A 27976-nucleotide genomic window follows, 5' to 3' on the forward strand; every position below is an offset into this window, starting at 1 on the left:
TCAAAATAGGCCGCAATGGATAACCTCTATATTGGCAGCGTCTGTTAGCAATCGAAATGTAACACAGTCATAGGTGTATATAAACATATATAAACACAAACACGGTTGCATATCCCAATATATTTATGCTCGGGCTAATTTTTGATGAAAGAAAACTCTCAATAATGCTTACCCAAGAATATAAGTACGATTGCCACTTGCAAAATAGCTGCCTTTGTTGAAGTTAGACACTGCCCTAGTCACTGCACTAACCCATTGTAAGACTATTTGTAATGTGCAAAATGCAAAGTTACAAGACTTGGATGTGCGGAAAATGGGCAAGGACCCACTTATGCATCAATTAATAAAGTGCGTAGTGCATGTGAACTTCTTCACTGTAAACAAGTCAACATGTGCAAATAAGCAAAGCAGCAATTAGCTGGAATATATTAATTCCAACACAATGATTCCGAATAGATAAAGTGCTAAGTTCCTGTAAACGTACTTACTGTAAACATTTCGACTTGTGCAAATTAGCAGAGCAGCGATTGACTACAATATATAGATGCAAACATAAGCAACTATTAATCAGGGATAAGGTGCCAAATAAAGGGGTCTTCTATTAAAAACCACCAATATACTAAAATATCTCATGCATGTAAAATCCCATTTATAAATTGCCATGTGCAAAGTCCTATAGAAGAATATGGGTAGTGTAGTGTGCTAGGCTGCAGCATTTAAAGCTTATGGATGATGCATGAAAGCAGCCCGCCAATCTTGATGAATCATCAAGAGAAATTCTAAAAGAAAAAGCTGCTGTGAATGTCTAAATACGCTCATCTGTCGAGCGCTCCTAATAGAACATAATAGAAAAAATAATAATGTAAAAGAGAAAAATCTCTAATTCTAAAAACTGTCAAGAATATATTCCTCCAAGAATTATGGGGTTACCTAGGAATTTATATATCTTTTTTTCAAGGAAAAACATTAGTTGCAGGGATGTTAAGGTGAGAACTTAATGCAACCAAATCCCTGAAAATTAGAGAAATTCACAGTCAGTAACTAAACAACCTCTGATGGGTGCAATGCTAACTGCCGAGCCAGCATTCGACCATGACATTCCTTTCATGCAAGGGAAGCTCAGTGTGTTAGTTCCCATCTTTTCCACTGGTGAGACGGTATAGCTAGTGCTACTGTACTCTGTGCTTCATCAATTAATTGTGAGTGAAATCTGCTTTTCTGTCACATTGTGGACCGCTATTGCGCAAGAATTTTTCCATACAGTTACCTTTTTGCGCACACCGTCTGTATGAGGCATACTTTTTACTCTCTTTTACAAAGGAGACAACTCGTTTTTACTCCATTGAAATTCCATTTACTATCAAAGTTAATGCATTGTCTCGGGAGGATAGCTCAGTGCCAATGTGCTCGCCTTGGAAGCAAGACGACACGGAGCAACACAGGTTGGATCCCCGGGTCCGCGCTTAGAAACCTCTGGGTATTAAGCGCGTTATAAATAACCTATCATATCATATCATAGGCAGTAAAATACTCCCACCTCAAAATCTTATCTAGAGCACTGCCTTCAGCCATGGCCAGTGGTCATGGCCTTCGGCCCTGCTCACTGTATATTTTCAAACACTAACCAATGCCTAACAATGACTTTCAGCCATTGTCGGTGGCCACAGCATTTGGCCATGCCCGCTATTTATATTTTACAACACTAACCGGCCACTAGCCATGGCTTTCAGCCATAGCCAGTGGTCACAGCCTTTGGCCATGCCCACTTTATATTTCAACAAATTAAAGGACAACTAACTATGACTTTCGGCTATGGCCAGTGGCCACCGCCTTTGACCAAGCCCACTGTATATTGTACAGCACTAACCAGCCACTAGTCATGGCCACTGGCAATGATCAGTGGCCACAGCCTTGGCCATTGCAAAGGCCACAGCCTAAATTGTTAGTTAGTTAATAAAAGCTTTCATTAGCCAAGTCATAAATGATGTTATATCTGTATACACTGATACAGGAGATAAACTACAACTTGCATTGTAGTTCTTGGGTACTATTAACTTACATACCAGGTGCGAGAGTGCTGGCGCGAGAGGGACCAGCCCGTCTCTGCCGGTCCATGGAGTACGTGTGTACGGCCAACTGATTTAATATTTTTACCGATTGTGAATTGGTGAGCATACATCTAATTTGCATTACATTAGCCGACTGTATATGAGTGTAACGTGCTCTTGGGTGTGTGAACATGGTGATTGCATACTCAAGGGAAATGCTGCTTACTTTCCAGAATACATCACAGGGCGACCTAAACCCTGAATTCATTAAATAAAATCTGACACTCTTATATTGAGTGCAATGCTCCAGGTCTGAGTGAGGAAGCGATTATCGCCCTTCCCTGCCCCCCCTCCCCCCCACTATCTTTGGCACTTATTAAAGCTAGGTCTGCAATAACAAATGCAGTTGCCATTAATTATTTTATATGTGGAAATAATGTGGATATTCTTTTAATAACTGAACATCGGTTACCTTTATTTGTATAACTTATTTTCATCTATTGGTTACACAATATTTTCAGATTAAATGGATTAACAGGAAGTCCGTCCCAGGAAGGAGGTTGTGTAGCCATATTGGCTAAAAACACCATGGAATTGCTTGATTTCCATTCTCTTAAATTGGACACTGTTTCCCAAATCTTGGCCTGCACTTGCCAGTTCCTACCCAAGGACGCCCTGTGCTACAGATCCTCAGGATCTGCAACATCTTTTTTGGATGGCTTGGACACCTACCTGGGCTCTGAGGCAATATATCTTAAAAAGCTGATTATTTTAGGTGACTTGAATATCTGGTGAGATGAATCCAAAGGGACAGATTGCAAACATCTAAATCATATTCAATAATCACACAATCTTCAGCTTTTTTTTTAACCTGCCAACGCACATAGGAGGCCATTGTTTGGATCCTATATTATATAGAGGTTTAAATCTAGCACATGGGGAAAATATATATGTAAGTTGGTCTGATCACTATATGGTGTTTTTCACAATGGCTATTAGTCAAACCCAACCTGAAAGGAATAAAAAGACTAACCCAGAGTTCAGCTACAGAAAGAAAGAGCTAGACCACAAATCTAGTGATGAGTTGTTGGCTGGTATAATGGCATTTCAAACTGATATGACCTGCTCACACCTGTATACAAAATTGACGACAAAGCGGCAAGCTAACTGTGAAACTATTGCTCCTTGTAAGACTGTAAAAGAATTCTCACGAGGAAAAATCAGCGATACAATGACGAATTGAAGATCCACGAGGGAATTTATTTGAAAAATTAAAAAAAGGTGGTTCAATACCAGAAATATAACTGACCACATTAAGGTGAAATCTGACTTGAAGACATACAAAGACAAGATTCTTAAAGTCATATGTATATGTCTTAAAAAGCTGTTAACAGACCTAAAACTCTGTTCAGTGTAATTAAAAATGCTATTAACCCTCCGTGCATCAATACTAGTCTTCAAGCGTCTCAAAAAGTGGTTAATGATTTTAATATGGTTTTTTCTGGAACAAATGGAGTTGATTAGGATGAATATAGATGCTCAATGTGTAAACTTACATCCTAATACAACTATCAAGGGCGCATCCATAGGAAATCTGGAGTCATTACCCAAATCTATTTTCTCACCAGTTATTCCGGATACTCTGACTAACTTGATAAGCAGTTTAAAATGCACCAACTAAGCATATGATCCAGTTCCTGCTTATCTTGCAAAGCGACACGCACTGGCTCTCAGCGAGACTGTCCAGGTTTTGATTAAAGCCGCATTAATCCAAGGTTGTGTACCACCAGAATAAAGAGATCATATCTCACCCCTTTGTTACAAAAAACAACTCTGCATTATACAATATTGACCAATTATCTTCCTATTGCTGGTCTCGATATCACAAGTCTCTTGAGGAGAACAATATCCTTGATTCCCTTCAGTCAGGATTTAGGCCAGGCCATGGTACTGAGACAGCGCTAATTGCCATCTGGGATGATCTATTTGAGGCTGCCGATGGTTATCAGTAGCCTGAATATCTGATGAGGCATTAACTGGTTTACCACTTTTATAACCGACCGTGTTCAACAGGTGAAAATTGATCCACATCTATCTGACCCCTTGCCTGTCACCTATGTAGTGCCCCAGGGCTCTTCTTTGTCACTGTTGTTATTTAACATGTACATTCACCCACTGCTTAATATTTTCTCCCAATTTGATCTGTTTTATCATTCTTATGCTGATTACAGACAACAACATCCTTTAGAGGCTTTGGAGCGAATTATGTCCTGTGCTGATAACATCGAACATTGGATGCTGGAGTATAAACTCCAATTGAATGCATTAAAAACTGAGATCATTGTTTTTGGTTCAGAGAACAAAGTGGCAAATGTTTTAAATATTGTCCTGTGTCCGAGGTTATTTGGGGCTCCACCCAAATACACTGAGAAAGTAAAATATCTAGGCTGCATTTGACAGTCTAATTTGAACTGCAATCTTCATGTTAATCAGATCAAAACTTTCAGCGCAAACTATTAAAACCATGGCTGCCTCTTATTCTGGTGAAAGATCGACCAATAATGGTTGGAACATTAATCAATGCCAGGATAGATTATTGTAATGACCTTTTGATGGACATTCCTAAATACCAGCTTCAGAGGTTACAGGAAACTCAAAACTCAGCAGTTCAACTCAATCTATCCAGTAAAACTGCTTTTTTTCCTTTATTGGCTCCCGGTGCAAAAGAGGATCATGTTCAAGATTTGTGTATTGTCTTTAAGTGTTTTCATGGTTTGGCTCCAGTTTATCTGTCATCCAAGATTACTACTTATCACCCTAATCATATATATAACAATCTGTGGGACAAGGTCTGTTGGTGGTTCCTGCTTTCAGAACTTCTATATGGGGTAACAGACATGTTTCCTTTACAGGTCTGCAAACCTGGAATTAACTTCCAGATAATTTATGACGATTTGAGTCCCTGAGCATATTCAGGAAACAATTGAAGACCTATCTGTTTGTGTAGAATAACTTTCTTAGTGCTCTTCAATTTCTGCAAACATATTTCTAATTGTTATTTGCAGGTTTATGCCAGGTCCCTGTGGGGTATGCACTATACAAATTCACAAATCATATCAAATGTCTGATGCCATCAGATAGATGATGTAATTAGTGATGTCATCAATGATGCCATCAGTGATATCATCAGGGATGTGAACTGTGATGTCATTATTGGGGTTATAAGCTACATAAAAGGGTGGCTTTAGTTGAATTTCAGGGGTTTTGTTGCATTAAGTTCACACATTAACGTCCCTGCAACGAAAGTGTTTTCCTTGAATTTCAAGGGTTTTGTTATGCCACAAATTTGTTCCACATCACATCACGCCATAGCCAGTGGCCACGGCCATTGGCAACTGGAATTTGCGGTTTTAGCAACTCAGGAAAAACACCAGCATTACAGGACCATCACGTGGAGAAGCATAGAGATCTGGTCAGGGACTTCAGTTAAAGCTAGCCACCAGCATACATCCCTCTATTACTGCTCTCCTTGCCAAAATCCCAGCTTCTTTTGTCTTTCTCAATTCCTGTCTTCCCAGGTAAAATGAGTCCTGCAGCAATTTTCACTAGTTGCACCCAGATACTATTTAGGCAGTCATCTCAGGATTTACCCAGATGGTCTTGAGGCACGTCTCCTTCTAGATTTTTAAGTAGCCCCCCAGATGGTTTTTAGGCATATTTTCTTCTCTTTGGCTGCTTCAGCCACTTTTTAAACCCAAAGTCCCACCCCCAAATATTGAGATCAGGAGGTGTTAACTTATTAGCCTTGAATTTTCATTGGACCTTTACAGTCCTCTCCTCCACGGTTCAACCATCTCTAATGATAGTCCCTTGGAGTTTTGAAACTGAATTGATGGGATAGAGGTACACACCTACTAGCATTTACCACTTACAACTTTCAGATTTTTTACCTAAAAAGTTATTAAATGACAAAACGTTGCAATTTACAAATAAACATTCCTCTACTCATGGCAGACCTATTCCACATATTTCCATTTTGAAATGATATTTTATGTGCGAACAGCACTTTTTGGCAGTTTATCCACAAATTATAATAGATATGAATGTGACACCAGCTCCCCACCTTTCTGATTCAGAACATTTTCAGGGAAGCCTGAAACACATTTAGCTTGTAATTGAAATTCCCCAAATCACATTTGAATTAGAATGACATAAATAGGTGGACCAGTTCAATTTTTTTCATGGCACCTGAATCATTATGGTGTGAATGATGATTCTTAAGAAAATTGATAAAATACGGTTACACAATACAACTTTATGGCAAAGTAATCCCAGACATATTTCAATTTTCACTTTACATCTCTTCAAGCTTTAATTAGTGGTCTGGCCAACAGGATAGTGTTCCTGCCATAAAGTCCATTGGCATTCTTACAAGGTGAAAGATCAGGCCATAGTTTAGCTTATCTGAAAAAGCAGCACAGATGTCACACCATCCTGCTCAGGGAAAATTCCCCTGGGAACATGCCTGCAATCGGTATCTCTGAGATGAACAAAATGTTTGTATTTTTAAGAGTTGTTCAGAGTTCACCCCATGTAAGGGCTGTACCTCTGTTGACTCAGTTAGCAAAATGTATGGCCCTGTCATGCCTGAATGCAGCTCTTCGCTCTGATGCTACACTTCAAAAGAATTGTTTTTCAGATAGATGGCAGAGCATAGCATGTAATGGGGAGGATGGCTTTGAATTTTAGTGTTGAAGTCAGCGCCAATGACCAGAATTCTGTACTTTGCATGTCACATTATCTTTCTTTAGACAAAAGACCTTCATATTATTTTTAACATGTTTGCATCTCCTCATAATTTTCCCTTTATCATCATGATTTGTTCATTCTTAGTAACATTCTTACCTCCATGTGTTTATTGCCCTAGCAGAACGTATATTTATTTCTCTTTACAGACAGCCTTTTTTTCATATGGAAAATGCAAGTTAAATCCTGCTGTTCATTTTAGAATCCACAATGTGCCTTTTAATTCCTCTCTGCAATCAAGCTTCACCGTGTTTCAAATGCAAAAGTACAAGTATTTGAATTTGCTAGACACATTCATAGTGTTGAGGTTTTAAGGCTGGCTTGTCACTCTGCCAGTGTGCCTTTCCATAAGATGCATGCATTTTGCATTAGAGGCCCAACTTGGCCTTTCTGATCATTTTTCTGAGGCTGTCATTAAACCCATACCTCCTCCTGCCCATAGGCTACTGCATCCAACATGCAGCTAAAATGTAAGTTAGGAGATCTAGTCAGATATCAGAGCCCTCTTATGTTTTATTTTGTAATTCATTGTAAATCTGGAAAGAGTGATTGGTACGGCTGAAATCATAATACGTGATGGAACTGTCTAAATTAGAAACACTTTCATATTAGGACAGTTCCCAATTAATCAGGCTCTATGCATTTGTCCAACTATTCCATTTGAAAGACGACTGTATCTGCAAACACTTTTTTAAAATAGTAAATTCAAAGAATACAAGAGACAATTTTTCATTTATATACTGTTCTGTCAAATGCATTTTGCTATAAACTAGCAACGTTTTGAAATGCCTTGAAGGAATATATGCAACATGGTGGTAGTAGATGATTTTCAGATGTGGCATCTCATATATTTGTTTTCTCGTTTATATATTTAAATATATGCATGCTCTCCTTTGGTGCCCTTGTAATCAACTGCAATTTAAAATGAATTAACTTCCTATAGCCTTCAGCGTTCATGATTTCTTGAATTACATTATCTTCTGCAGGAAAAATGCCCACTCTATGCTGCACTCTCGCCATCACAGAGGCTGGTAATTAAAATGTGTCATTTCTCCTAAGTCTCTCAGGTGCTGCTTGAGATCTCCCATTTGGTTTCTTCTCAGCCAGTGGTCAGATTACCAGTGACAGGAATGAGTTGCTTAGGTGTGCACCCTTTGTTATCCATGAATACCCAGGTACCCTGTTCATTATCCATGGGTTGGGGCTGCAGGCCTTGGGAGAAACCCCTTCTCATGCCATTTTTAAACCTCTCCTTAACACTCCACACTTGGATTTTCACTCTGTCTGCTCTGTTGCACCTCCGGGTAGTTACCTTAGGTCCTCCTCGAAATAGGGACCCTCCACGGAAAATGAAGTGGGCCCACCTTGAAATGTACCCCTGACCTCATTCTTACTAGACTGCCAATTAATGATTTACAGTACTTGATCCATTTCTGGACATTTCCTCAACATGTTGGAAGGTGAGATGAGTTCAATCCAGAATCTACACTCACCCCATAGGCACTGCTTACTGCACTGTTCATCATAATGACATCTTCTTACCCATCTTTCCCATGACTGATACCAACCAAAACTGGGTTCCACGTGCCTCTCGGTTTCACAAAAATTAAAAAATGTCTTGCAGGAGCTCCCTTCATTACAGACATCAAGTGGTGTACAACAAATATATTGATATATGAACCAGCATTTGAACATGATTGAAGGTGATTTTGTGGCCACGCTATGACCAGGACCATACTGCGGAAGTCATCTACTAACTGTATTCAAGTGGTGGGTCCTAGAATTGCATTTGATTATTTTCCTCTTGGGCAGGTAGTTTTCTCGACCAGGGTTCAAAATTAGACTTGCGTATGGCCATCTAGTAGATTAGAAATTACACCCCCCCTGTTCTAGACTCTGCTAGTCATCCTCACAGTGGATGAAGGAGTGTCAGATTAGGATCAGGCCAGTTCAGCTCTTTAGCTTTCTACATTCACCAACAACAATCCATGCATGCTCAAAGTGGTGGCCTTAACCATGAAAGCCTGTTAACATGGAGTATTACTTATTCATGTACATGCTCTTAAAAGGAAACCACTCATGTTTCCTGTTTATTAACTTGTCTTTATATTTTTTTGTTGATCAAGTCTCTGTGTCTTAATTCATATCCTTGCTTTCAGAATATATGTTCACCACATTTTAATTGCATTGCCTTTTCTCCTGAATCAGTAAAATGGCATTGTATTTGATGGTGATGGCCATAGTTGCTTCATACATGAATGTATTCTTCGCTAAGCAATATATTCTACCAAGGTGCAGAATGTACAAGTTTCTCCCATCTTAAATCCAATGGGGCCCCCAATACTTTTGAGTTAAACTTGACAGGGGCCTCCCCCTTCATGGAAAAACTATCGATAGAAAGAATCCAAATGTCTAAGTCCAACTTCTTGTTACAAATCTACAACACATATATCTTGAAACTGCGTAGTGTGGCACACCAGAAGGAGTCAGACACACAGTGGACCTTTCAAGGTTTTTATTCAAATAATACAACCAATTTCTGAACTTGCCATATTACTACAGGGATATTCCCTACCTTACAAACTAACTAAGGGAACTCCTCCCTCGTCAAAAGTCTCAACAAACATGTCCTCTGTCCAAAAACCTACTCTTACCTGGTGCTACCACTGAACACTACCAGAATCTACAACTTCAGGCACCTTACCTTTATCTGTATTTGTTCGGCTTTGTCTCAAGAATTTACCACTCATATAATGTTCTGTTAGCTCCAATCAATGGGAAAAAGTCACTACATGATATGTTTCTGGATTTTCTTATGTTCTCTTATGAGCTTTTGTGGGTTGTGATACATACATAGGGCCTCATTACACGGACGGCGGTAACCATGGCGCTAGTAGCCCCAAGGTTGCCGCCGGTATTTTACCGTGTCCACCTTGGTGAATGTGGGAATTACCACCCCATTCCGAGGTTGGCAGGGTGTTAATTCCCCATTCACAAAGGCACTTCCCCATTCCCATTTGAGCCCCCATAGGGCTCAATGGGAATGGGGAAGGAGCAAATAACGGTACCGCTATTGGCGGTACCGTTATTTGCCCTGAAGTCCCTCAGCGGTTCCCTGCCTTAACGTGTGGTCTGACCACACGTTAAGGACGGGACCCGCTGAGGGACCTCGTAGTATGGCGCTAAGGGAATACCGGCACCGGTGCCCTTACCGTTGCCGGTATTCCCTTAGCGCCATCTGTTTAATGATAGAGTTTTGGTCTCCAAGGATTGGTGAGACCTGTCAACATCCTCCTTATACTCCTTTCGGCTGTGATCTTTTCATCTTATTCCTTTCAATTTGAATCCTACAGATTCTTTATATCTTACTATGGGCCTCCTCATAAATTGGGTGATATCCCTTTGCATATTGCACTGGGATGCCACCCAGTGCAGATAGCGTTACTGCTACTCGGACTGCCACTATTAGGACTGAGATTTTTACCTCGAGTGAAAAGCTGGAGGAAACACTGCCATTTAATGCCCAACTCTTGGGCCAACCCTTAAGTGCAGCAATAATAATGTTAAAGCTGCATTTAAGGATTAAGGCCCAACTTGTGATGAAGCCCTATGTCTTTTCTGGGGCATTCTATACCCTTTTCAATGATTTGATACCATGGTCCCTCCACAGGTTACCCCTATATATATATTAGATTCCTGCAACTGGTGTTCAGTCTTAATTCAAATTGTTTCTCAAAGTCTTTTACAAAGGAAAGCCGGTGCTCATTAATGATTAGATGTGAAACCCCTCTTGGTGTCTCCCCAGACATATGTTTGTGCTTTCTCAGTGTCCCAAAATGAAAATGGCAGTTTCTTTCACACAGTTCATATAGTGCCTGTTGAGTCCCCCTTTCATGATCCACCCTGGTACCGTCTCTTAACGTGAGTGGAAGTCATCAGGCTTGACGTCAGGACATGCCTGCTTCATCGGTTCTCTGCCTCTGGTTTCTCGTCTCTATTGCAGAGTCACTTGCGTCTCTTGATTCCTGTTCACTCAGCATAGGTCTAGCGGCAGGCGGTTTCATTCCTCGCCATACTGTAGTTTTCGATATTCTTGACTGGGTCCCTGCCCCACAACAATGTTATCGTGGCCACACTACCAAGCTGGATGGTTTATGGGACTCCATCCTTACAGCAGCTTCCCCACTGTTCTCTACACCGAGCCTCCAGTCTCCTTGTCTGGTGTTTGCTTTTTCACAGTCTGTCACAGTCTCCGTGGCTCCACACGCTCTGCCCCTCGAAGACGTACCTATGTCAGAGGGCTTCCCCTGCATACAGCTCTCTCCTCCCATACACAATCTGTTTGTCCCTTACACACACTGGTTTATGTTCAAGGGGGCATTTCATTTCTCTTTTGATGTGTTCTGTCCAGCATTACCTGAAGCCAATTGGAAGGAAAACATGGAACTGGGTGTGACAGACAGTCCCATGTAAACAGATAACATTGTTTGCATAGGGAATTTCTTGTGGGAATGTGAGTCCTTGTCCCCTAGACGGGAGTCATTCCCTGTGAGGCCCCACTTGCCGATACCCCTAGGTACACTCTTTCAAGTGGGCTCACATCCTTAGCCTCAAAGGGGGTGGCACCCACCTGGCAAGAAGTGATAAATATCATCTTTCACTGAAGCTCGTGAGGTGAGTGCATCTTTCGAATAGACCCTTCTGGGCCTTGCCACTGTTTAATTTTATTAGTAAAATTTGAGACCCCAGCCCCTTTGCCCACCCATTGCTCCCCGATCCCTCTTCCTTTTTACCTTCCCCTTCCCGCCTCCCGACCCGCCCACTGTGCTCTGATTGGTGCATTGTCCATGTGCTTCAAGGCCTACTGGCCCACACTGCCTCCCGTTCGCATCTTTCACTGAAGCTGGTGAGGTGAGTGCATCTTTCAAATAGACCCTTCTGGGTCTTGCCACTGTTTAATGTTATTGGTACAATTTGAGCCCCCAGCCCCTTTGTCTGCCCATTGCTCCCCGATCCCTCTTCCTGGTTGCCTTCCCCTTCCCGCCTCCCGACCCACCCACTGTGCCCTGATTGGTGTATTGTCTGTTTACTTCAAGGCCTACTGGCCCGCACTTCCTCCTGTTTGCATCTTTCACTGAAGCTGGTGAGGTGAGTGCATCTTTCGAATAGACACTTCTGGGCCTTGCCAATGTTTAATTTTCTTGGCAAAATTTGAGCCCCTTTGTCTGCCCATTGCTCCCCAATCCCTCTTCCTGGTTGCCTTCCCCTTCCCGCCTCCTGACCCGCCCACCAGGCCCTGATTGGTGCATTTGTCTGTGTTACACGGGCCATAACTGCCTTTCCCAGGGCAGCCCTCTGCCCGTGCAGCCCATCGGCTAAGGACCCGAGGCAAAGGACGGCTCCTACAGAGACGGCTCCAGGTCGTATCTGCAGGTATCCGCAGGAGAAGCAAGAGGCCAACAATAAGTAAGTGTAGCAAGGACGGGGACAGACGCAATTACTTCACGCCATACTACCCTACAACTCAACCCCAGAAGCTAAACTGTTGTAAACTCTTCATACTGTGGTATAATTGCATTTAGAAAGTCTGCCTAACAGCATATCTGTGGTGTAGTTGCATTTAGAAAGTCTGCCTAATAGCATATCTGTGGTTTAGTTGCTTTTAGAAAGTCCACCTAATAGCATACATGTGGTATAATTGCATTTAGAAAGTCTGCCTAACAGCATATCTGTGGTGTAGTTGCATTTTGAAAGTCCGCCTAATAGCATATCTATGGTATAATTGCATTTAGAAAGTCTGCCTAATAGCATATCTGGTATAATTTAATTTAGAAAGTGTGCCTAATAGCATATCTGTGGTGTAGTTGCATTTTTGAAAGTCCGCCTAATAGCATATCTGGTATAATTTAATTTAGAAAGTGTGCCTAATAGCATATCTGTGGTGAAGTTGCATTTTTGAAAGTCTGCCTAATAGCATTTCTGGTATAATTTCATTTTGAAAATGTGCCTAATAGCATATCTGTGGTATAATTGCATTTAGAAAGTCCACCTAATAGCATATCTGTGGTATAATTGTATTTAGATAGTGTGCCTAATAGCATGTCTGTGGTGTAGTTGCATTTAGAAAGTGTGCCTAGTAGCATATCTGTGGTGTAGCTGCATTTAGAAAGTCCACCTAATAGCATATCTGTGGTATAATTGCATTTAGAAAGTGTGCCGAATAGCATAGCTGTGGTGCAGCTACATTTAGAAAGTCTGCCTAATAGCATATCTGTGGTGCAGTTGCTTTTAGAAAGTCCACCTAATAGCATACCTGTGGTATAATTGCATTTAGAAAGTCTGCCTAATAGCATATCTGTGGTGTAGTTGCATTTAGAAAGTCCACCTAATAGCATATCTGTGGTATAATTGCATTTAGAAAGTCCGCCTAATAGCATACCTGTGGTATAATTGCATTTAGAAAGTCTGCCTAATAGCATATCTGTGGTGTAGTTGCATTTAGAAAGTCCACCTAATAGCATATCTGTGGTATAATTGCATTTAGAAAGTGTGCCTAATAGCATATCTGTGGTGTAGCTGCATTTCTGAAAGTCCGCCTAATAGCATATCTGTGATATAATTGCATTTAGAAAGTGTGCCTAATAGCATATCTGTGGTGTAGTTGCATTTTTGAAAGTACGCCTAATAGCATATCTGTGGTATAGTGGCATTTAGAATGGGTGCCTAATAGCATATCTGTGGTGTAGTTGCATTTAGAAAGTGTGCCTAATAGCATATCTGTGGTATAATTCCACTTAGAAAGTCTGCCTAACAGCATATCTGTGGTATAATTCCATTTTTGAAAGTCCGCCTAATAGCATATCTGTAGTATAATAGCATTTAGAAAGTGTGCCTAATAGCATATCTGTGGTATAGTTGCATTTTTGAAAGTCCGCCTAATAGCATATCTGTGGTATAATTGCATTTAGAAAGTGTGCCTAATAGCATATCTGTGGTATAATTGCATTTAGAAAGTCTGCCTAACAGCATATCTGTGGTATAATTGCATTTAGAAAATCCACCTAATAGCATATCTGTAGTATAATTGCATTTAGAAAGTCTGCCTAATAGCACATCTGTGTTCTAGTCGCATTTAGAAAGTTCACCTAATAGCATATCTGTGGTGTAGTTGCTTTTAGAAAGTCCACCTAATAGCATACTTGTGGTATAGTTGCATTTAGAAAGTGTGCCGAATAGCATAGCTTTGGTGCAGCTGCATTTAGAAAGTCTGCCTAATAGCATATCTGTGGTGTAGTTGCTTTGAGAAAGTCCACCTATTAGCATACCTGTGGTATAATTGCATTTAGAAAGTCCACCTAATAGCATACCTGTGGTATAATTGCCTAATAGGATACCTGTGGTGCAGTTGCATTTAGAAAGTCTACCTAACAGCATATCTGTGGTGCAGTTGCATTTAGAAAGTCAGCCTAATAGCATATCTGTGGTATAATTGCATTTAGAAGGTCTGCTGAATAGCATATATGTGGTCTAGTTACATTTAGAAAGTCTGCCTAATAGCCTATCAGTGGTTTAGCTGCATTTAGAAAGTCTGCCTAATAGCACATCAATGGTTTAGTTGCATCTAGAAAGTCCATGGTTTAGTTCCATTTAGAAAGTCAGCCTACTAGCATTTCTGCAGTCTAGTTGCATTCTGGAAGTCTAAATAGAAACTGTGATATAGTTGGATATAGAAACTGTGAATAATCTCACCCTGCGTATAGTGAACATGAAAACGGTGAATAATATAACCCTGTGATATAGTTGAATTTAGAAACTGAATAATCTCACCCTGTGGTATAGTTGAATTTAGAAGCTGTGAATAATCTGACCTGTGGCATACTTGAATTTAGAAACGCTGAATAATCTCACCCTATGATATAGTTGAATATTAAAATTGTGATTAATCTCACCCTATGGTATAGTTGAATTTAGAAAGTGTGAATAATATCACCCTATGTATAGTTGAATATTAAAACTGTGATTAACATCACCCTATGGTATAGTTGAACTTGGAAAGTGTGAATAACATTACCCTATGGTATAGTTGAATTTAGAAACTGTGAATAATCTCACCCTATGGTATAGTTGAATAATAAAATTGTGATTAATCTCACCCTATGGTATAGTTGAATTTAGAAAGTGTGAATATCACCCTATGGGCTGAAGCGCTATAAAGGATACACACTTGATGCCATCTTCAGCTCCCACAACCTGATACATCTAAACCCTCCCACCCCTATGGTATAGTTGAATTTAGAAACTGTGAATAATCTCACCCTATGGTATAGTTGAATAATAAAATTGTGATTAATCTCACCCTATGGTATAGTTGAATTTAGAAAGTGTGAATATCACCCTACGGGCTGAAGCGCTATAAAGGATACACACTTGATGCCATCTTCAGCTCCCACAACCTGATACATCTAAACCCTCCCACCCCTATCAACTGGTCCGATCACTTCATTATTTCTTTCGCCATTCGCTCACCCAACCCGCTCCCCTTGCCCCAACCAGAACCTCAGAATCTACGCAAATGCTGGAAGAAACTAAAAATCCTTCCTGACCTAGCCGATGCACTCCTTCAGTCTCCTCCCCCTACCCACCTACCCAATGAACAACTAAACTCCGACGCCCTTGACTCTTTGCTCAACACCTCTCTAATCCCGGTCACACCCTCTTGCAAACCATCAGCTTGCCAGGGCCTTTTTCCTAGATGGTTCACACCAGAACTGAAGACCACTAAACAGCTATATAATTCCCTAGAACGCAAATGGCGGAAAGACAAAACAGCCCTGAGCAGATCCACCTTGGGCCGGCACCATCGCCACTACAAGACCGAAATCCGGAAAGCTAAAAAGCCAATTACAACTCCCGAATCCTAAACTGTAAAACCCCAGCAAAGAACTTCACAAAATCATCGCCAAACTCACCAAACCATCATGTACCATCATCCTTCACACCCCCTCACAATCACTGTGCGACTCACTCTCTCCACACTTTTACACCACAGCTATCGAAAGAACAAACTCGCTAACTAACAAACTAGCTCTCTTACACCCACCACGCAATCCACCCACCCTACCTGCCATCCCACCGCCTGCGACCGCTACCCTACCAACTTTCAACTCCTTCACTCCAATATCAACTGACCAATTTCTCAAAATTCTCTCTGCCCGCAAACCATCTGACTCCCCGCTTGACCCCTGCCCAGCCACAACCCTCAAAGAAATGTTCCCATCTACCTGCGCAGTAGAACACGCAAGAACCATCATAAACGATTCCCTTTCCTCTGGAATTTTTCCAGACGCGTTCAAAACTGCTCATGTCAAACCTCTTTTAAAAAAACCTTCCCTCGACCCTCTCAAGCCCCAAAACTACCGCCCCATCTCAAACACCAGGTTCCTTGCCAAACTCACTGACCGAACCATCTACTCCCAACTAAATGCCTTTGTCGAAGCCAACAATCTCCTAGACCCCACTCAGTCAGGTTTCATAGCCCGACACGGAACCGAAACCACCCTAACCTCAATCTGGGATGACCTTAAAAACACTGCTGATTCTCCTGGATGCACCCCACGCCCACCGAGCCCTCTGGAGCAGGGTCTAAGGGGAGTATTCAGGCCCACAAGAGAAAAGCCTCTGCAGACCCCCAGGGCCCTATGGAAGGGGTGAAAGATATGGCCCCGGAGGTCACTGACGCCTTCACAAAGCTTAAGGAGGCATATTTGCAGCGTCAGGCAGTGCCAGACCTCACAACCCCTACTCCTGGGGAAGACCATGAAGGAGAAGAAGACCTAGGCTCGGAAGAGGAGCCAGCAGAAGGGGATCTCTCCCCTCAAGAGTCTGAAGAGCCAGTCGAGGAAGAATGGGCAAAGCCCAGCAGAGGTAAAGGAGCCCAAAAGGAGAAGCACTTCGAAGAGGAGCAAAATGATATGTTTGATCTGGAGAGCATTCAAATCCGAGATCATCCGACTGGCAGCCGTCCCCGAGGGTGGCACAATACATGACTGCGAGGCTGAGAAAGGCCTTAGACAAGGAGGTTAGACAGCGTCTCAGGGCAGACGCCCACGTCCAGATCTGCCGGAGAAAGCGGCACAGACCCCCGAATTGGACCCCAAGATGCTTACCTTTGTGTCCAAGACCAACAAGGACCCTCGGAAAGGTACAGACAGATCATGGAAAAGTTGCCAGGAGAAAGTGCTAGACCTGGCGTGGCCCCTTGCTAAGATCATGGACTTAGCGGAAAGAGCCACAGACACGGGCGAGGATATGATATGATATGATATGATATGGCATTTGTAACACGCCTATACACAGGTGTTTCAAGGCGCGACGAGGCAGGGAGGGGAGGAACAAGGGGAGACAGACAACGATCCTACTAGGCCAGGTGTCATTCAGATCGCGCAAGTGCAGGGGTGGGGGAGGGGGAAAAAGTGCAAGGGGAAGGGGAGTGGGGGAAGTGCAGTACAAGGTAAGTGGCGTAAAGTAATAAATAAATAGGGCCAGCTGGTGGCAAGAGCAAGGTAGGTGCAGAACAAGTGCTAGGAAAGGGGGGGGGCTGTAGGGATACAGAGACAGTCCCGCAGTGCAGAGGGGTTCCAAGGCATCAGTGCAAGTGGAGAGTGGCTGGGCCCAGGACCGAGGCCGTTAAGAGTGGTCCAGTTGCAGAATCAGTGCAGTTTCAGTGAGGACTATTAGCTGTTCAGCAGGGGAGAGGGAGAGAGAAAGCAGAAGCAAAGAGGAAGGTTTTGAGGTGCTTCCGGAACCGGAGATGGTTCTCCTCAAGTAAAGAGGAAGTAGATCCGGAAGCCCTGGCAGGTTGGGCGCAAAGAGCTGTTTGCCTTCTAGGGAATGCGAACTGCGCCATAGCATCGGAGAGAAGGAGAGGGCTCTTGCTAAAGGTCGACTCGAAGCTCAGTGACCTAGCGTCCTATGAAGCTGGAGAAGCAGCTCAAGGTCTCCAATTCGGAGAGACTTTCGGAAAAGAGATAGGCTGCTTCGTGGGCACCTACACATCGCTAGAGAAAGCCCAGGCATCCATTCGGAAGATCTTCCTGCATAGAGTTTTTGCCGGGACCGGTCGTTACAGGGGTTGCACAACCGGTCGCCAGCAAGGAGGGAGAAAACCCCCAGATCATAGAGCCCAAAACTGGGAGAGCAGGCAACAGATGCATTCTTCCCAGCCAGAAGCCGCAACACAAGAGGGCGCAGAGGCAGAGGTTTCAGTCGAGGACAAGGTTTTACACCGGGTAAGGGCGATAGCCTACCCCCCTGTAGGAGGGAGGACCAGTATGTTCTGGGAAAACTGGCGCGTGCTTTCCAGCAATGCCTGGATTTTGCAAACCGTTAGAGGTCTGCGGGTAGAATTTATGCAGACACCAGTTCAGACCCGTGTACCCCAGCACCCGTGCCTAGCAGTAGCAGAGCAGGAATCACTAAATATCGAGCTAGAGTTACTAGTAAAGAAAAGAGCCATAGAGAGATGCCCACTAGCCCCGAGTTTCATAAGCAACATGTTCTAGTGCACAGGAAGGAGAAAGTACGACCAGTAATAAATCTGAAAGAGTTGAATGGATGGGTCATCTACCATCATTTCAAAATGGAAGGGATTAACCAGCTCAGAGATTCCATGAGAGAGGGAGCCTGGTTGACGAGACTACACCTAAAAGATGCTTACCTGACGATCGCAGTGCATAAGCAGTTCATGAAATTCCTATCTTTTCACTGGAAGAAGCAGCTCTGGTAATTCAAAACGATGCACTTTGGGCTTGCATCAGCTCCTTGGGCTCTCACCAAGTTGATGAAACCAGTAGCGGCAGCAATCCGTGAGAAAGGTATAAGACTGATAATATATCTAGATGACCTGTTGCTTCTAGTGGATGATCAGGGAGTGCTAGAGTATCAGATTAAGTGGGTTCTAGACCTACTGCAATCACTAGGTTTTCTAGTGAACATAGAAAAATCGGATGCCAAGCCCACACAGAGGCTAGATTTCCTAGGCTTCTTGGTAGACACAAGGAAAGCTACACTAGATTTTCCAGCAAGGAAGATTCGGGATATCAAAAGAGAGATCAGGATGTGTCTGAGGAAGAAAGTGATTTAATTGAGAGTCCCCACAAGGATAGTGGGCCTTCTAGCAGCCTCCATACAAGTCATATTTCCAGGTCCCTTACACTATTGAGCCTTACAAAGATTGAAGAAAAAGCACCTTCAACAGGGACTGATGTACCATCAAATGATACCGTTGGATCAGGAAGCCGTCACAGAGCTGGAATGGTTGTTGCAGAATATGGACGCCTGGAATGGGTGTGCCATTTTCAGGGACCATCCAGACCTGATCATAGAGTCAGACACCAGCCGTCTAGGATGGGGGCATGATGCGGAGAGTTACAAACAAGGGCAAGTGGAGCGAAGAGGAGTTAAACTTACACATAAACTGCGTAGAGCTCCTAGCAGGCTCCTTCGTGACGAAGACCTTCACGAGAGACAAGGTGAAGTCATGCATATTGCTGAAAATGTACAACATCTCGGCAGTGCGTTACATAAACCACTTAGGCGGTACGAAATCCAGGATGCTAGCAGAGCTAGCGAAGGACTTCTGGCACTATTGTCTGTGGACAGGAACGTCCGTGAGAGCAGAATACTTGCCCGGAGAACTGAATGTAATAGCGGATTGGAACTCCCGATATCTCACAGACTCCAGTGACTGGAGGCTGGATCCCGCAGTATTTCAGATACTGGATCAGAGGTGGGGTCCGATACACATGGATCTGTTTGCGTCTCGCCTCAACGCACAGACAACCAGCTACTTCAGCTGGAGGTTAGTCCCAGGCGCAAGCGGAACAGACGCATTCCTACAAGACTGGACAGGCGGACACCATTATGCATTCCCTCCCTTCATGATTCTGAGCAAAGTGCTAGCGAAATGTCGGAGAGAGAAAGCGGAGCTTGTGATAGTAGCACCATTGTGGAAATCGCAAGTGTGGTTCCCGACGTTGGTGGAACATTCGATAGACCTGCAGAGAGTCCTCCCCGAAGGAGAGCGACTACTCACGGAGCCAGCTGGACAGTATCATCCTCTGAGAGTGAGAGGGACACTCCCGCTCATCACGTGCAGGATATCAGGAAACGATGGGAGCTGCCAGGCATTTCGATGCAAGCTGCAGAACTCATCGCAGAATCCTGGGCTCCATCGGCTAGGAGGAGCTACGACAAGGCTTGGGCCAAGTGGACTAGCTGGTGTAGGAGAGATTTTCATTCCATTTCAGCACCTGTAGTAGCTATTCTGAATTTTCTAGCACACTTCCTGCGGAACAGGAATGATTTCCGCACCATAGGGGTGTACAGGTCAGCCGTCTCAGCTGGGCACCTACCGATTGAGGGAGTGCCAGCGGGAGAGCATCCAGCAGTATGCAGGCTCATCAGAGGAGCTAAGTTTAAAGTACACCCGGAACCTAAATATAAGGTCTTATGGGACGTCTCAGTAGTGCTGCGGCTATTAGAGAGTTGGCCAGTAAACAGATACTTATCTCTCAAAAAACTCTCAGGCAAATTAGCAATGTTGCTGTGTCTCATGTCTTGCAAATGCGTGTCTGATATCAAAGCATTAGAGGTCAACAGGAGGACATTTGGGCCAGAAGGAGTGACCTTAGCGGCAGTGTGAAGGACTAAGACAGACACCTCAACAGTGCACTATCCGTATTTCCCAAATAATATCAAATGGTGTGTAGCAAGTTGCATCAGAGAGTACGAAGTTAGGACAGCAGAGAATAGAGCGGCAAGCACTACCCAATTGCTAATAGCGCGTAGGGAGGCTTTCCATGCTATAAAGACAGCTACCATCGCGAGATGGGTCAGAGAAGTAATGCAAGCAGCAGGGATTGATTTACAGAAGTATGGGGCTCACTCAGTAAGAGGAGCAATGGTATCTAAGCATACACAACAGGAGTACCTTTACAAGAAATCATGGCAGCAACAGACTGGGCTAATGATCGTACACTTAGAGAATTTTATTTTAAGCCTTCTGATAATATAGCGGTTACAGTATTGGGGCAGCTTTGAACAAGCATAATGCTCGCCTCCAGACTTGCCATAGAATAAAGATTACCCCTGCTAGCTGCGCAGGGAGTATTAATTCTATTAAAGACTAGGAGGCGAGCATTAGTTCCCACCCAATGTTATTTGTTAATCATATGTTCTGTATGCATTTTGAGTGATGATATGATAACAAAGCCGGACACCACACTGATACTCTATTTTGTATCTTTCCTTAGGGGAAGAGCAGAAGAATAGTTGAGTGAGGTGACTAGTAAGGAAAAGGCGAGAGAACAGTCGGAGGAGTTGGCAACCAGTTGATGTGAGAAAGTCATCGCTCTGTTGGCGGGACGAGAAGTTTTATTGATTCAGTGACATTCAGTGCATGTAAAAAAGAGAGGAGGAGCTTAGGGGCAGGAAGTGGTCATACCTGAGCTGGAGAGTGAAGGACTACAGAGACTATGGGGTTTTTAGTTCAAGAGTGGGAAAGTCATTTGGGACATTTCAATGTTGTTGTTTTTGGTTGTAGTTTATTGAAACTGCTGATGAGTAGTAATAAATTAAATTGAAGCATAATGCCCGCTTCCTAGTCTTTAATAGAATGAATACTCCCTGCGCAGCTAGCAGAGGTCATCTTTATTGGCAAGAAAGAAGTGAAGCAATGAGGGCAGCTGTTAGTGGATCCATAGGTGGACATGTGAAGCTCACTGAGTGGACATGGGAGTAAATTTGTGAGTGACATTTTGAGTGTGCATAAAGGTGGACATCTGATTCAAGAGTTATGTGAGCCTGAGATTATAGCTGTATGTAGTGGTAGTGCTAGTGGTAGTGCTGGTGGTAGTGTTGTGCTGCAAGTCTAGGTGCAAGTTGACCAGTGAGTGGTACTGTATCCGTAGCTGTAAGCAACTATTTGAATTTCATTTCCTGCAAAGAAAATAAATATCGCCCACATTAATCTACTCTCTTAAACTCTTGGTAAAATCATGTCCACGCCCACTTACAATATGATGGTTGGAAAACTGGTTGGCTTGCACAAAAAAAATATTATTAAGTGAAATCTAGCCCAGTGCTATTTACGGGAACACATGTTAATTTCATGCTAAGAGAAAAATCCATGCTGTCTATTTCATCAAATGCATTTGCACGATTCCGTTTGTTTTTTCTCATAGGATTACTTTTCTCCAAACTGAAAATACAAATTGGACCATGTACATAATTTGGTTCATGCAATGCGTGGAGTACATCGGCATTCACTTCCTACCTGCAAGATAGTTCATACAGCAATAACGCAAGAGAAATGTGTATAAATGCATGCACATACCTCTAGTCGCTGGACATGCCACATTGGTGAACCAACTATTGTGGCTATCAACCAGACTAAGCCTGCAAAAAAAAGAAAACATGTTGTTTTGACAATTCATAGGCCAACGTAACATGAGCACTGAATGGTTAAGTATTATGGTTCAAGGTTGACAATTGGATATGTAACGCAAAATCTAAAAGAACATGTATCTATTTCATCTTCTCCATCCAACACGCATGTACCATGTGCTACATTATAGTGATGGTATGCAGGCACTGTGCCTCAGGCATAGTATTCATTGTTCCTGCTAAAGTGTGGCCACATTGCATAGGCGTATCACATGGCCATTCCCAATATTCAATATAGATGGCTGCAGTGTGACCGTTTTCGGCCAAAGTGTCCTTACCAACATTGCCACTGACTGCACTGCCCACATGGCATGCCCTGCTATCATGACCTGGAATCCCTGTGTGGAAAGACAAAGCCTAAGATCATGCCTCTGTCAAGCCCCCATAGTTGCAACACCCGCCAGCATTTGCGTTTATGCCCTGGCGGAGAGTCTCTACCTGAATTCTATAAATAGTCCTGCATGTTGTGTTGATGTTACCCTTGATATATGCATGTCAAGTTATACAGATAGGCATGTGGGCTAATTCCACAATGGTATGCAATGTGCATAGCCTGTATTTCTACTGACCACAAACAGTATTTCGTGCAGAGGACTGTGTTGAGACTAATTACGTATTTGCTGCCTCCTTGTCCCGGGAGGATAGCTCAGCGGCAGCATGCGCGTCTTGGAAGCAAGACGACACGAAGCAACAACAGGTAACACAATTACGCAACTAAGAAAAACAAACAATTCCTGTAACAGTGCCTAGATGCCTGTGGGCTGTGTGAGCGCTTTATAAATGTTAAATAAATAAATAAAATATTATCTGAGCTATTAAGAGTGCATTCACTGAGCCCGCCCACTACGCATGGGACGTAGCAGTGCACCAGATGTTCTGTTCTGTACATGAAAGCAGTACAGAAATAAACAGCAGTGCAGCTGGTAGGGATAGTTTTGTAAACTCTGAAGGTTTCGGTGACATCGTAGGAAAAATATTTGTCAAAACAAACATAAACGATGAGTATTCCTAGGCATATTTACATTTTTCCCATTAGAAGACATTTCAAGCATTATTTAAAGTTAATTCTGAAATGGGTGTCTTATTCGGAAACAAAAGTGCATGGTTTTAGAAGAATATGGGTGCCAACAAACCCCTTAATATGTGGAGCAGCGCTTGAAAGGTAATCCAACACAGTCCACTGGTAATATCTAGGTTCACTTTGGGTCACGTGGGCCAATCCCAAGATGTATGAAGAAGAAGGTGTGAGTGGTGCAAATAGACTATAAAACGAAACAAGAAAATACAGTAAACTTTTAAATGATGTTAACATTCTAACCAAGTAAATAAAAATGTGAATTTTATTCATTTCATTATAATAAACATTAATAGAAAATTGAAAAAGAACCGTTGTGAGGAAGTTCAATACAATCACAAATTAACATGGATAAGAAAATCCTACATGTTCAGCTGTTTCTCTTGACCTAAGGCTAGGAAAACATGGAGCTGATGGGTGAGAATGCACACTCAGATTGATGGACAAGGTTGGTCTTTGGTGGAAAGGATACATTCAAAGTTTAATCCTTGTACTGGAGTAAAAGCTTTGCCTGTGGAGAAGGCGCCAATGCCATGGCACAGGAAGGCTCCAAGAGATCAGGCAGGTGTCTTGGGTTTCTGCAGTGAACAGTAATGCCCAAGCAAACAAGAAGGGGGCAGACGGCTGCTACGCTTTGCCCTTTACGATCACTCCCTACAGCACCATGTGTTGGTTAAGAACTCCATCACTGAGTCCATTATGTCTAGGGACAGTTTACACATGTACAATGTCTAGCAAGAGTGCTAATAAAAAAGATCACAAATCAACACACTGCACGAACCCCCGTGAACATCTAGTTGATGAGGTGTACGACTGCCTCCATTTATGTAAAACTACTAGTGGACTGTTTTTTATTTAGCAAATAAATCAGCTTTTCGAAACTTACAAAACACAGAAAAAGTTGACCTTAACCACAAAGAAACATGGAGTATTAGAATGACTTCCAAGGAACCGTTCAATAGACGGACTACACATGAGATAAGTGGTCATGATAATGGCTTGTTTAACCAATCTTAGACAGTTTATTGGAACAACTTCATAACATATCTTTATACAATAATCGCCTTCACAGAACAAAACAAAAATGGACCTCAGACTTGTCAATTTGGCAAGATTGGTGTGCAGGAAATTCTGCTGACCCATTCTGCGGAATTTTCCAGGACATTAGCCGAAAATTAGCCCATTTTCCATATCCGGAATTTCGCACTTCCCACACAAATAATTTGCAATTTTGAAATTTTGCAATTTGGGGGTTTACACAGCCAAAATGAAGTCTGGGGTTTTGTTCCGTGAAATGAAAAATGTGAAATAAAAGGGGAAATACACCAATTTCACTTCACTAGTGGAAATATTGCCAATTCGTAGGCAAGAACACACATTACTAAACTGCAATGTATAAAATTAGTGATCTTCCTCATCTGCGGACGGACACTAGGAGCCCCAAAATCAGCTTTTCCGACATGAACGATTCCACCAGCATTAGCTAGAGCACTATACACACAAGCACTGTCTCAATCAAGACAATGGGGTTCATTTCCGAGTCCCAAGGAGCGTAAATGGAAGTGGGAAAGAATGGCGTAACAGTGTTACTCCTGCTTTCACACCTCCATTCGTGCACCAGGGAATATGTTTTTCATTGCTTATGAAGGTGGGGGAGGAGGGGTGGAAAAGGAACTGCGTTTCCGCCTCCCTTTTGCCCTCCGCCTTCTAAAACAACTTGGTTTTACGCCAGCATGAGATTTTCATGCTGATATAAAACCAATGACTTCCTATGGAATCCGCCTGCTTTTAAAGCAGATGGAATTGCTTGGCGGTAGCAAAAACAAATTCAAGATGTCCATGGTCACTTGAGTTACTGCCTAGGCGACTGCATAATGATTGGAGAATTAGCAGCTGCTGCCGCCTTCAAGTGAGTCCCCCAAAGAGCCCAGAACATGCACACACGATAAAAGTGAGTGTGGAACTCAAATGTTGCACTGCATGGGCAGCCATAGCTTTCTTGAACATCTTACCTGCCCTCAGAGAAGAACCTCCAAATTAAAAACAAAAAGAAAATAATGCATGATGATGGTACAGCTAAGTGAGAACCCTGCAACTTTGAATGTCGGGTCTGCCCAAATTTCCAAATCCAGAAGCTGCTTCTTGTGTCACATTATAAGTGTGTTTTGCATCACTCTCCCATGTAATTGTTGAAGGTAATTTAGTAAACAAACTTCCAAAAGTTGTGGGATCGCTATTTGGCTGTGTGCGCTATTTACCACTATTGAAACCTTAAAGATAGGTCGGCAGCAAGTGATATCCTTCCCTCAAACTTCCCACAAAGTTTGTAATAAGTAAATAAAGAAAATCCTAGTTCGGGAGGATATCTTGCGCTCACACCATACACTTGATCTAAGTTTCAAATTATTTCAAGTTCAACATCACTAATTCTTCTGAATCACTCAAAGTCAGTCCAAAAAATCCATTTGCGTGGTGCTTCTCAAATTTGTATGTTTTTAATTTGTCAAGAAAAACAGCCGACACGTGTTTCGACCAAAGGTCGTTCTCAAGGTCCATATACAAATCCCTGTGATTCTCAATTTTGAAGTCTGAAAGTCAGTTGATCACACTTGATCTTACTTTGAAAATTCGGAATTTCCAGATTTGTAAGGATGAGTCTGTTGAAACAAGTATGGAATGGATGCTGTAAATTGCCATAATCTTAAACTTGTAAAATGTATGCTCCAAAATTCAACGTTCACCAATCAGAGGGTACTTGTGGGGGACCCCATGCACTGTTTTGAGGCTGCATGCATTCGTGCTCGAGGAGCACACAAAGGTGCTGTTTCTAGCGGTTTTTGATTTGCATGGGGGTGTGTCAGGGACGTTCTGGCTGGGAATTGTGTATACGGTTAGTTTTCACTAATAATTCCATGAATACGTGGAGCGCACATTTTTTATTCTGTGTGCAGGCTCGTGCAGTGTTGTTCCCGTTGCACGGCCCTTGTGGATCACATGCACATTTTTCCATGAATCGGTCCCAGTGTATGTAGTTATTTATTCATTTTCACGAACAGGCATGTGTGGCCAAGCTGACTGGTACAGTACTGATGTGTTGTGTGACGTTATTTGTCTGCCTGTGCGGGGCATGGCCCATGTCAGGAAGGCTTTCTCTAGTTTATGGACAAAGCCCTTTGTGCTTTATCCTAACAGAATAAGACTTTGCATTTAAAAACTGCAGGGGTGGGTGGAAATCCGGCCCTGCTACCTCTCAATCTCTTTTTAGTTAAGTGCAAACAATGCAACTTTGTGGCCTGTGTGAATGACAGCAGACCTGTGCCAATCTGAAGCTAGGGTCTGCTGTCAGTCATCCACACATTAAATATCTACTGGCTCTTTTTGTCAGCCAATTGAAATTAAATGTGTTTTGTGCAGGGCCACATCTAAACTCTTGTTTTTCTGGAACGAATATCTGCATAATTGATTACAGAATCCATTGTATGCTATTTCACTTTACTAATACACTAAATACACTATAAAGCACATTAACAGTTACAGGGTAATTCATAGAATTTCGCATAAAAGTGGCGCATGCGGCTGGTGCACAGTGTGCACGTGCGAATGTCTGCTCCAGCCAAGTGCGCTAAAATCGATATCCGCGCACAGCGTATTCATGGATTTTAGCCTCCAAAACCAGCTGTTGCGCAGAGTGGCGCAGCGACCCTGTAGCAGCGCCAGTTACGCCCCCAAGAACGCCCTCGCGCAAGGAAAAGCCATCAAAATTCCCAATTCAGCGCAAAGGGCTGCGCCAACCCTGGACCAGTATACAGGGCTGGCAAACAGCAAACGCCGAGCGGGGAACGTGTATTACAGGGGTGCGCGGGAAGTTCCACACGCGATTTCAGCGGCGTACGTTTATTTCTGGGGTGCGGGGAAGTTTAACACGCGATTACAGCAGGGTACATGTATTACAGGGGTGCGCAGGAAGTTCTACACTCAATTTCAGCAGGGTACATGTATTTCTGGGGTGCGGGGAAGTTTAACACACGATTACAGCAGGGTACGTGTATTACAGGGGTGCGCGGGAAGTTCCACACGTGATTTCAGCAGGGTACGTGTATTTCTGGTGTGCGGGGAAGTTTAACATGCGATTACAACAGGGTAGGTGTATTACAGGGGTGCGCGGGAAGTTCCACACGTGATTTCAGCAGGGTACGTGTATTTCTGGGGTGCGGGCAAGTTTAACACGCGATTTTAGCAGGGTACATGTATTACAGGGGTGCATGGGAAGTTCCACACGCGATTTCAGAAGGGTATGTGTATTTCTGGGGTGCGGGGATGTTTAACACGCAATTTCAGCAGGGAACGTGTATTACTGGGGTGCGCGGGAAGTTCCACACGCGATTTCAGCAGGGTACGTGTATTACTGGGGTGCGGGCAAGTTTCACAAGCGATAGGCCCAGTGCAAGTGGGGTACATGTATTTCGGGGGTGCAGGGGAGTCCTACATATGAATTGGCATTGTGGGTTCTCCCAGGTGTTCCCTCTACACCCTCCACAGCCCC

The 27976-nt window shown here is 43.0% G+C and overlaps 1 protein-coding gene across 1 annotated transcript in view; it reads right to left on the reverse strand.

The window, feature by feature from the left end:
- QRFPR (pyroglutamylated RFamide peptide receptor) overlaps window positions 1-27976 on the reverse strand; it is a 716932-nt gene that overhangs the window by 271943 nt on the left and 417013 nt on the right. Inside the window, exon 3 of the mRNA XM_069631167.1 lies at window positions 22249-22310. Within this exon, the coding sequence (XP_069487268.1) occupies window positions 22249-22310 (62 nt within the window). The remainder of the gene's footprint in view (window positions 1-22248; window positions 22311-27976) is intronic.

This window comes from Ambystoma mexicanum, chromosome 6q (genome assembly GCF_040938575.1).
Source record: "Ambystoma mexicanum isolate Mex_15411 chromosome 6q, UKY_AmexF1_1, whole genome shotgun sequence".
In the NCBI taxonomy this organism is placed as follows: domain Eukaryota; kingdom Metazoa; phylum Chordata; class Amphibia; order Caudata; family Ambystomatidae; genus Ambystoma; species Ambystoma mexicanum.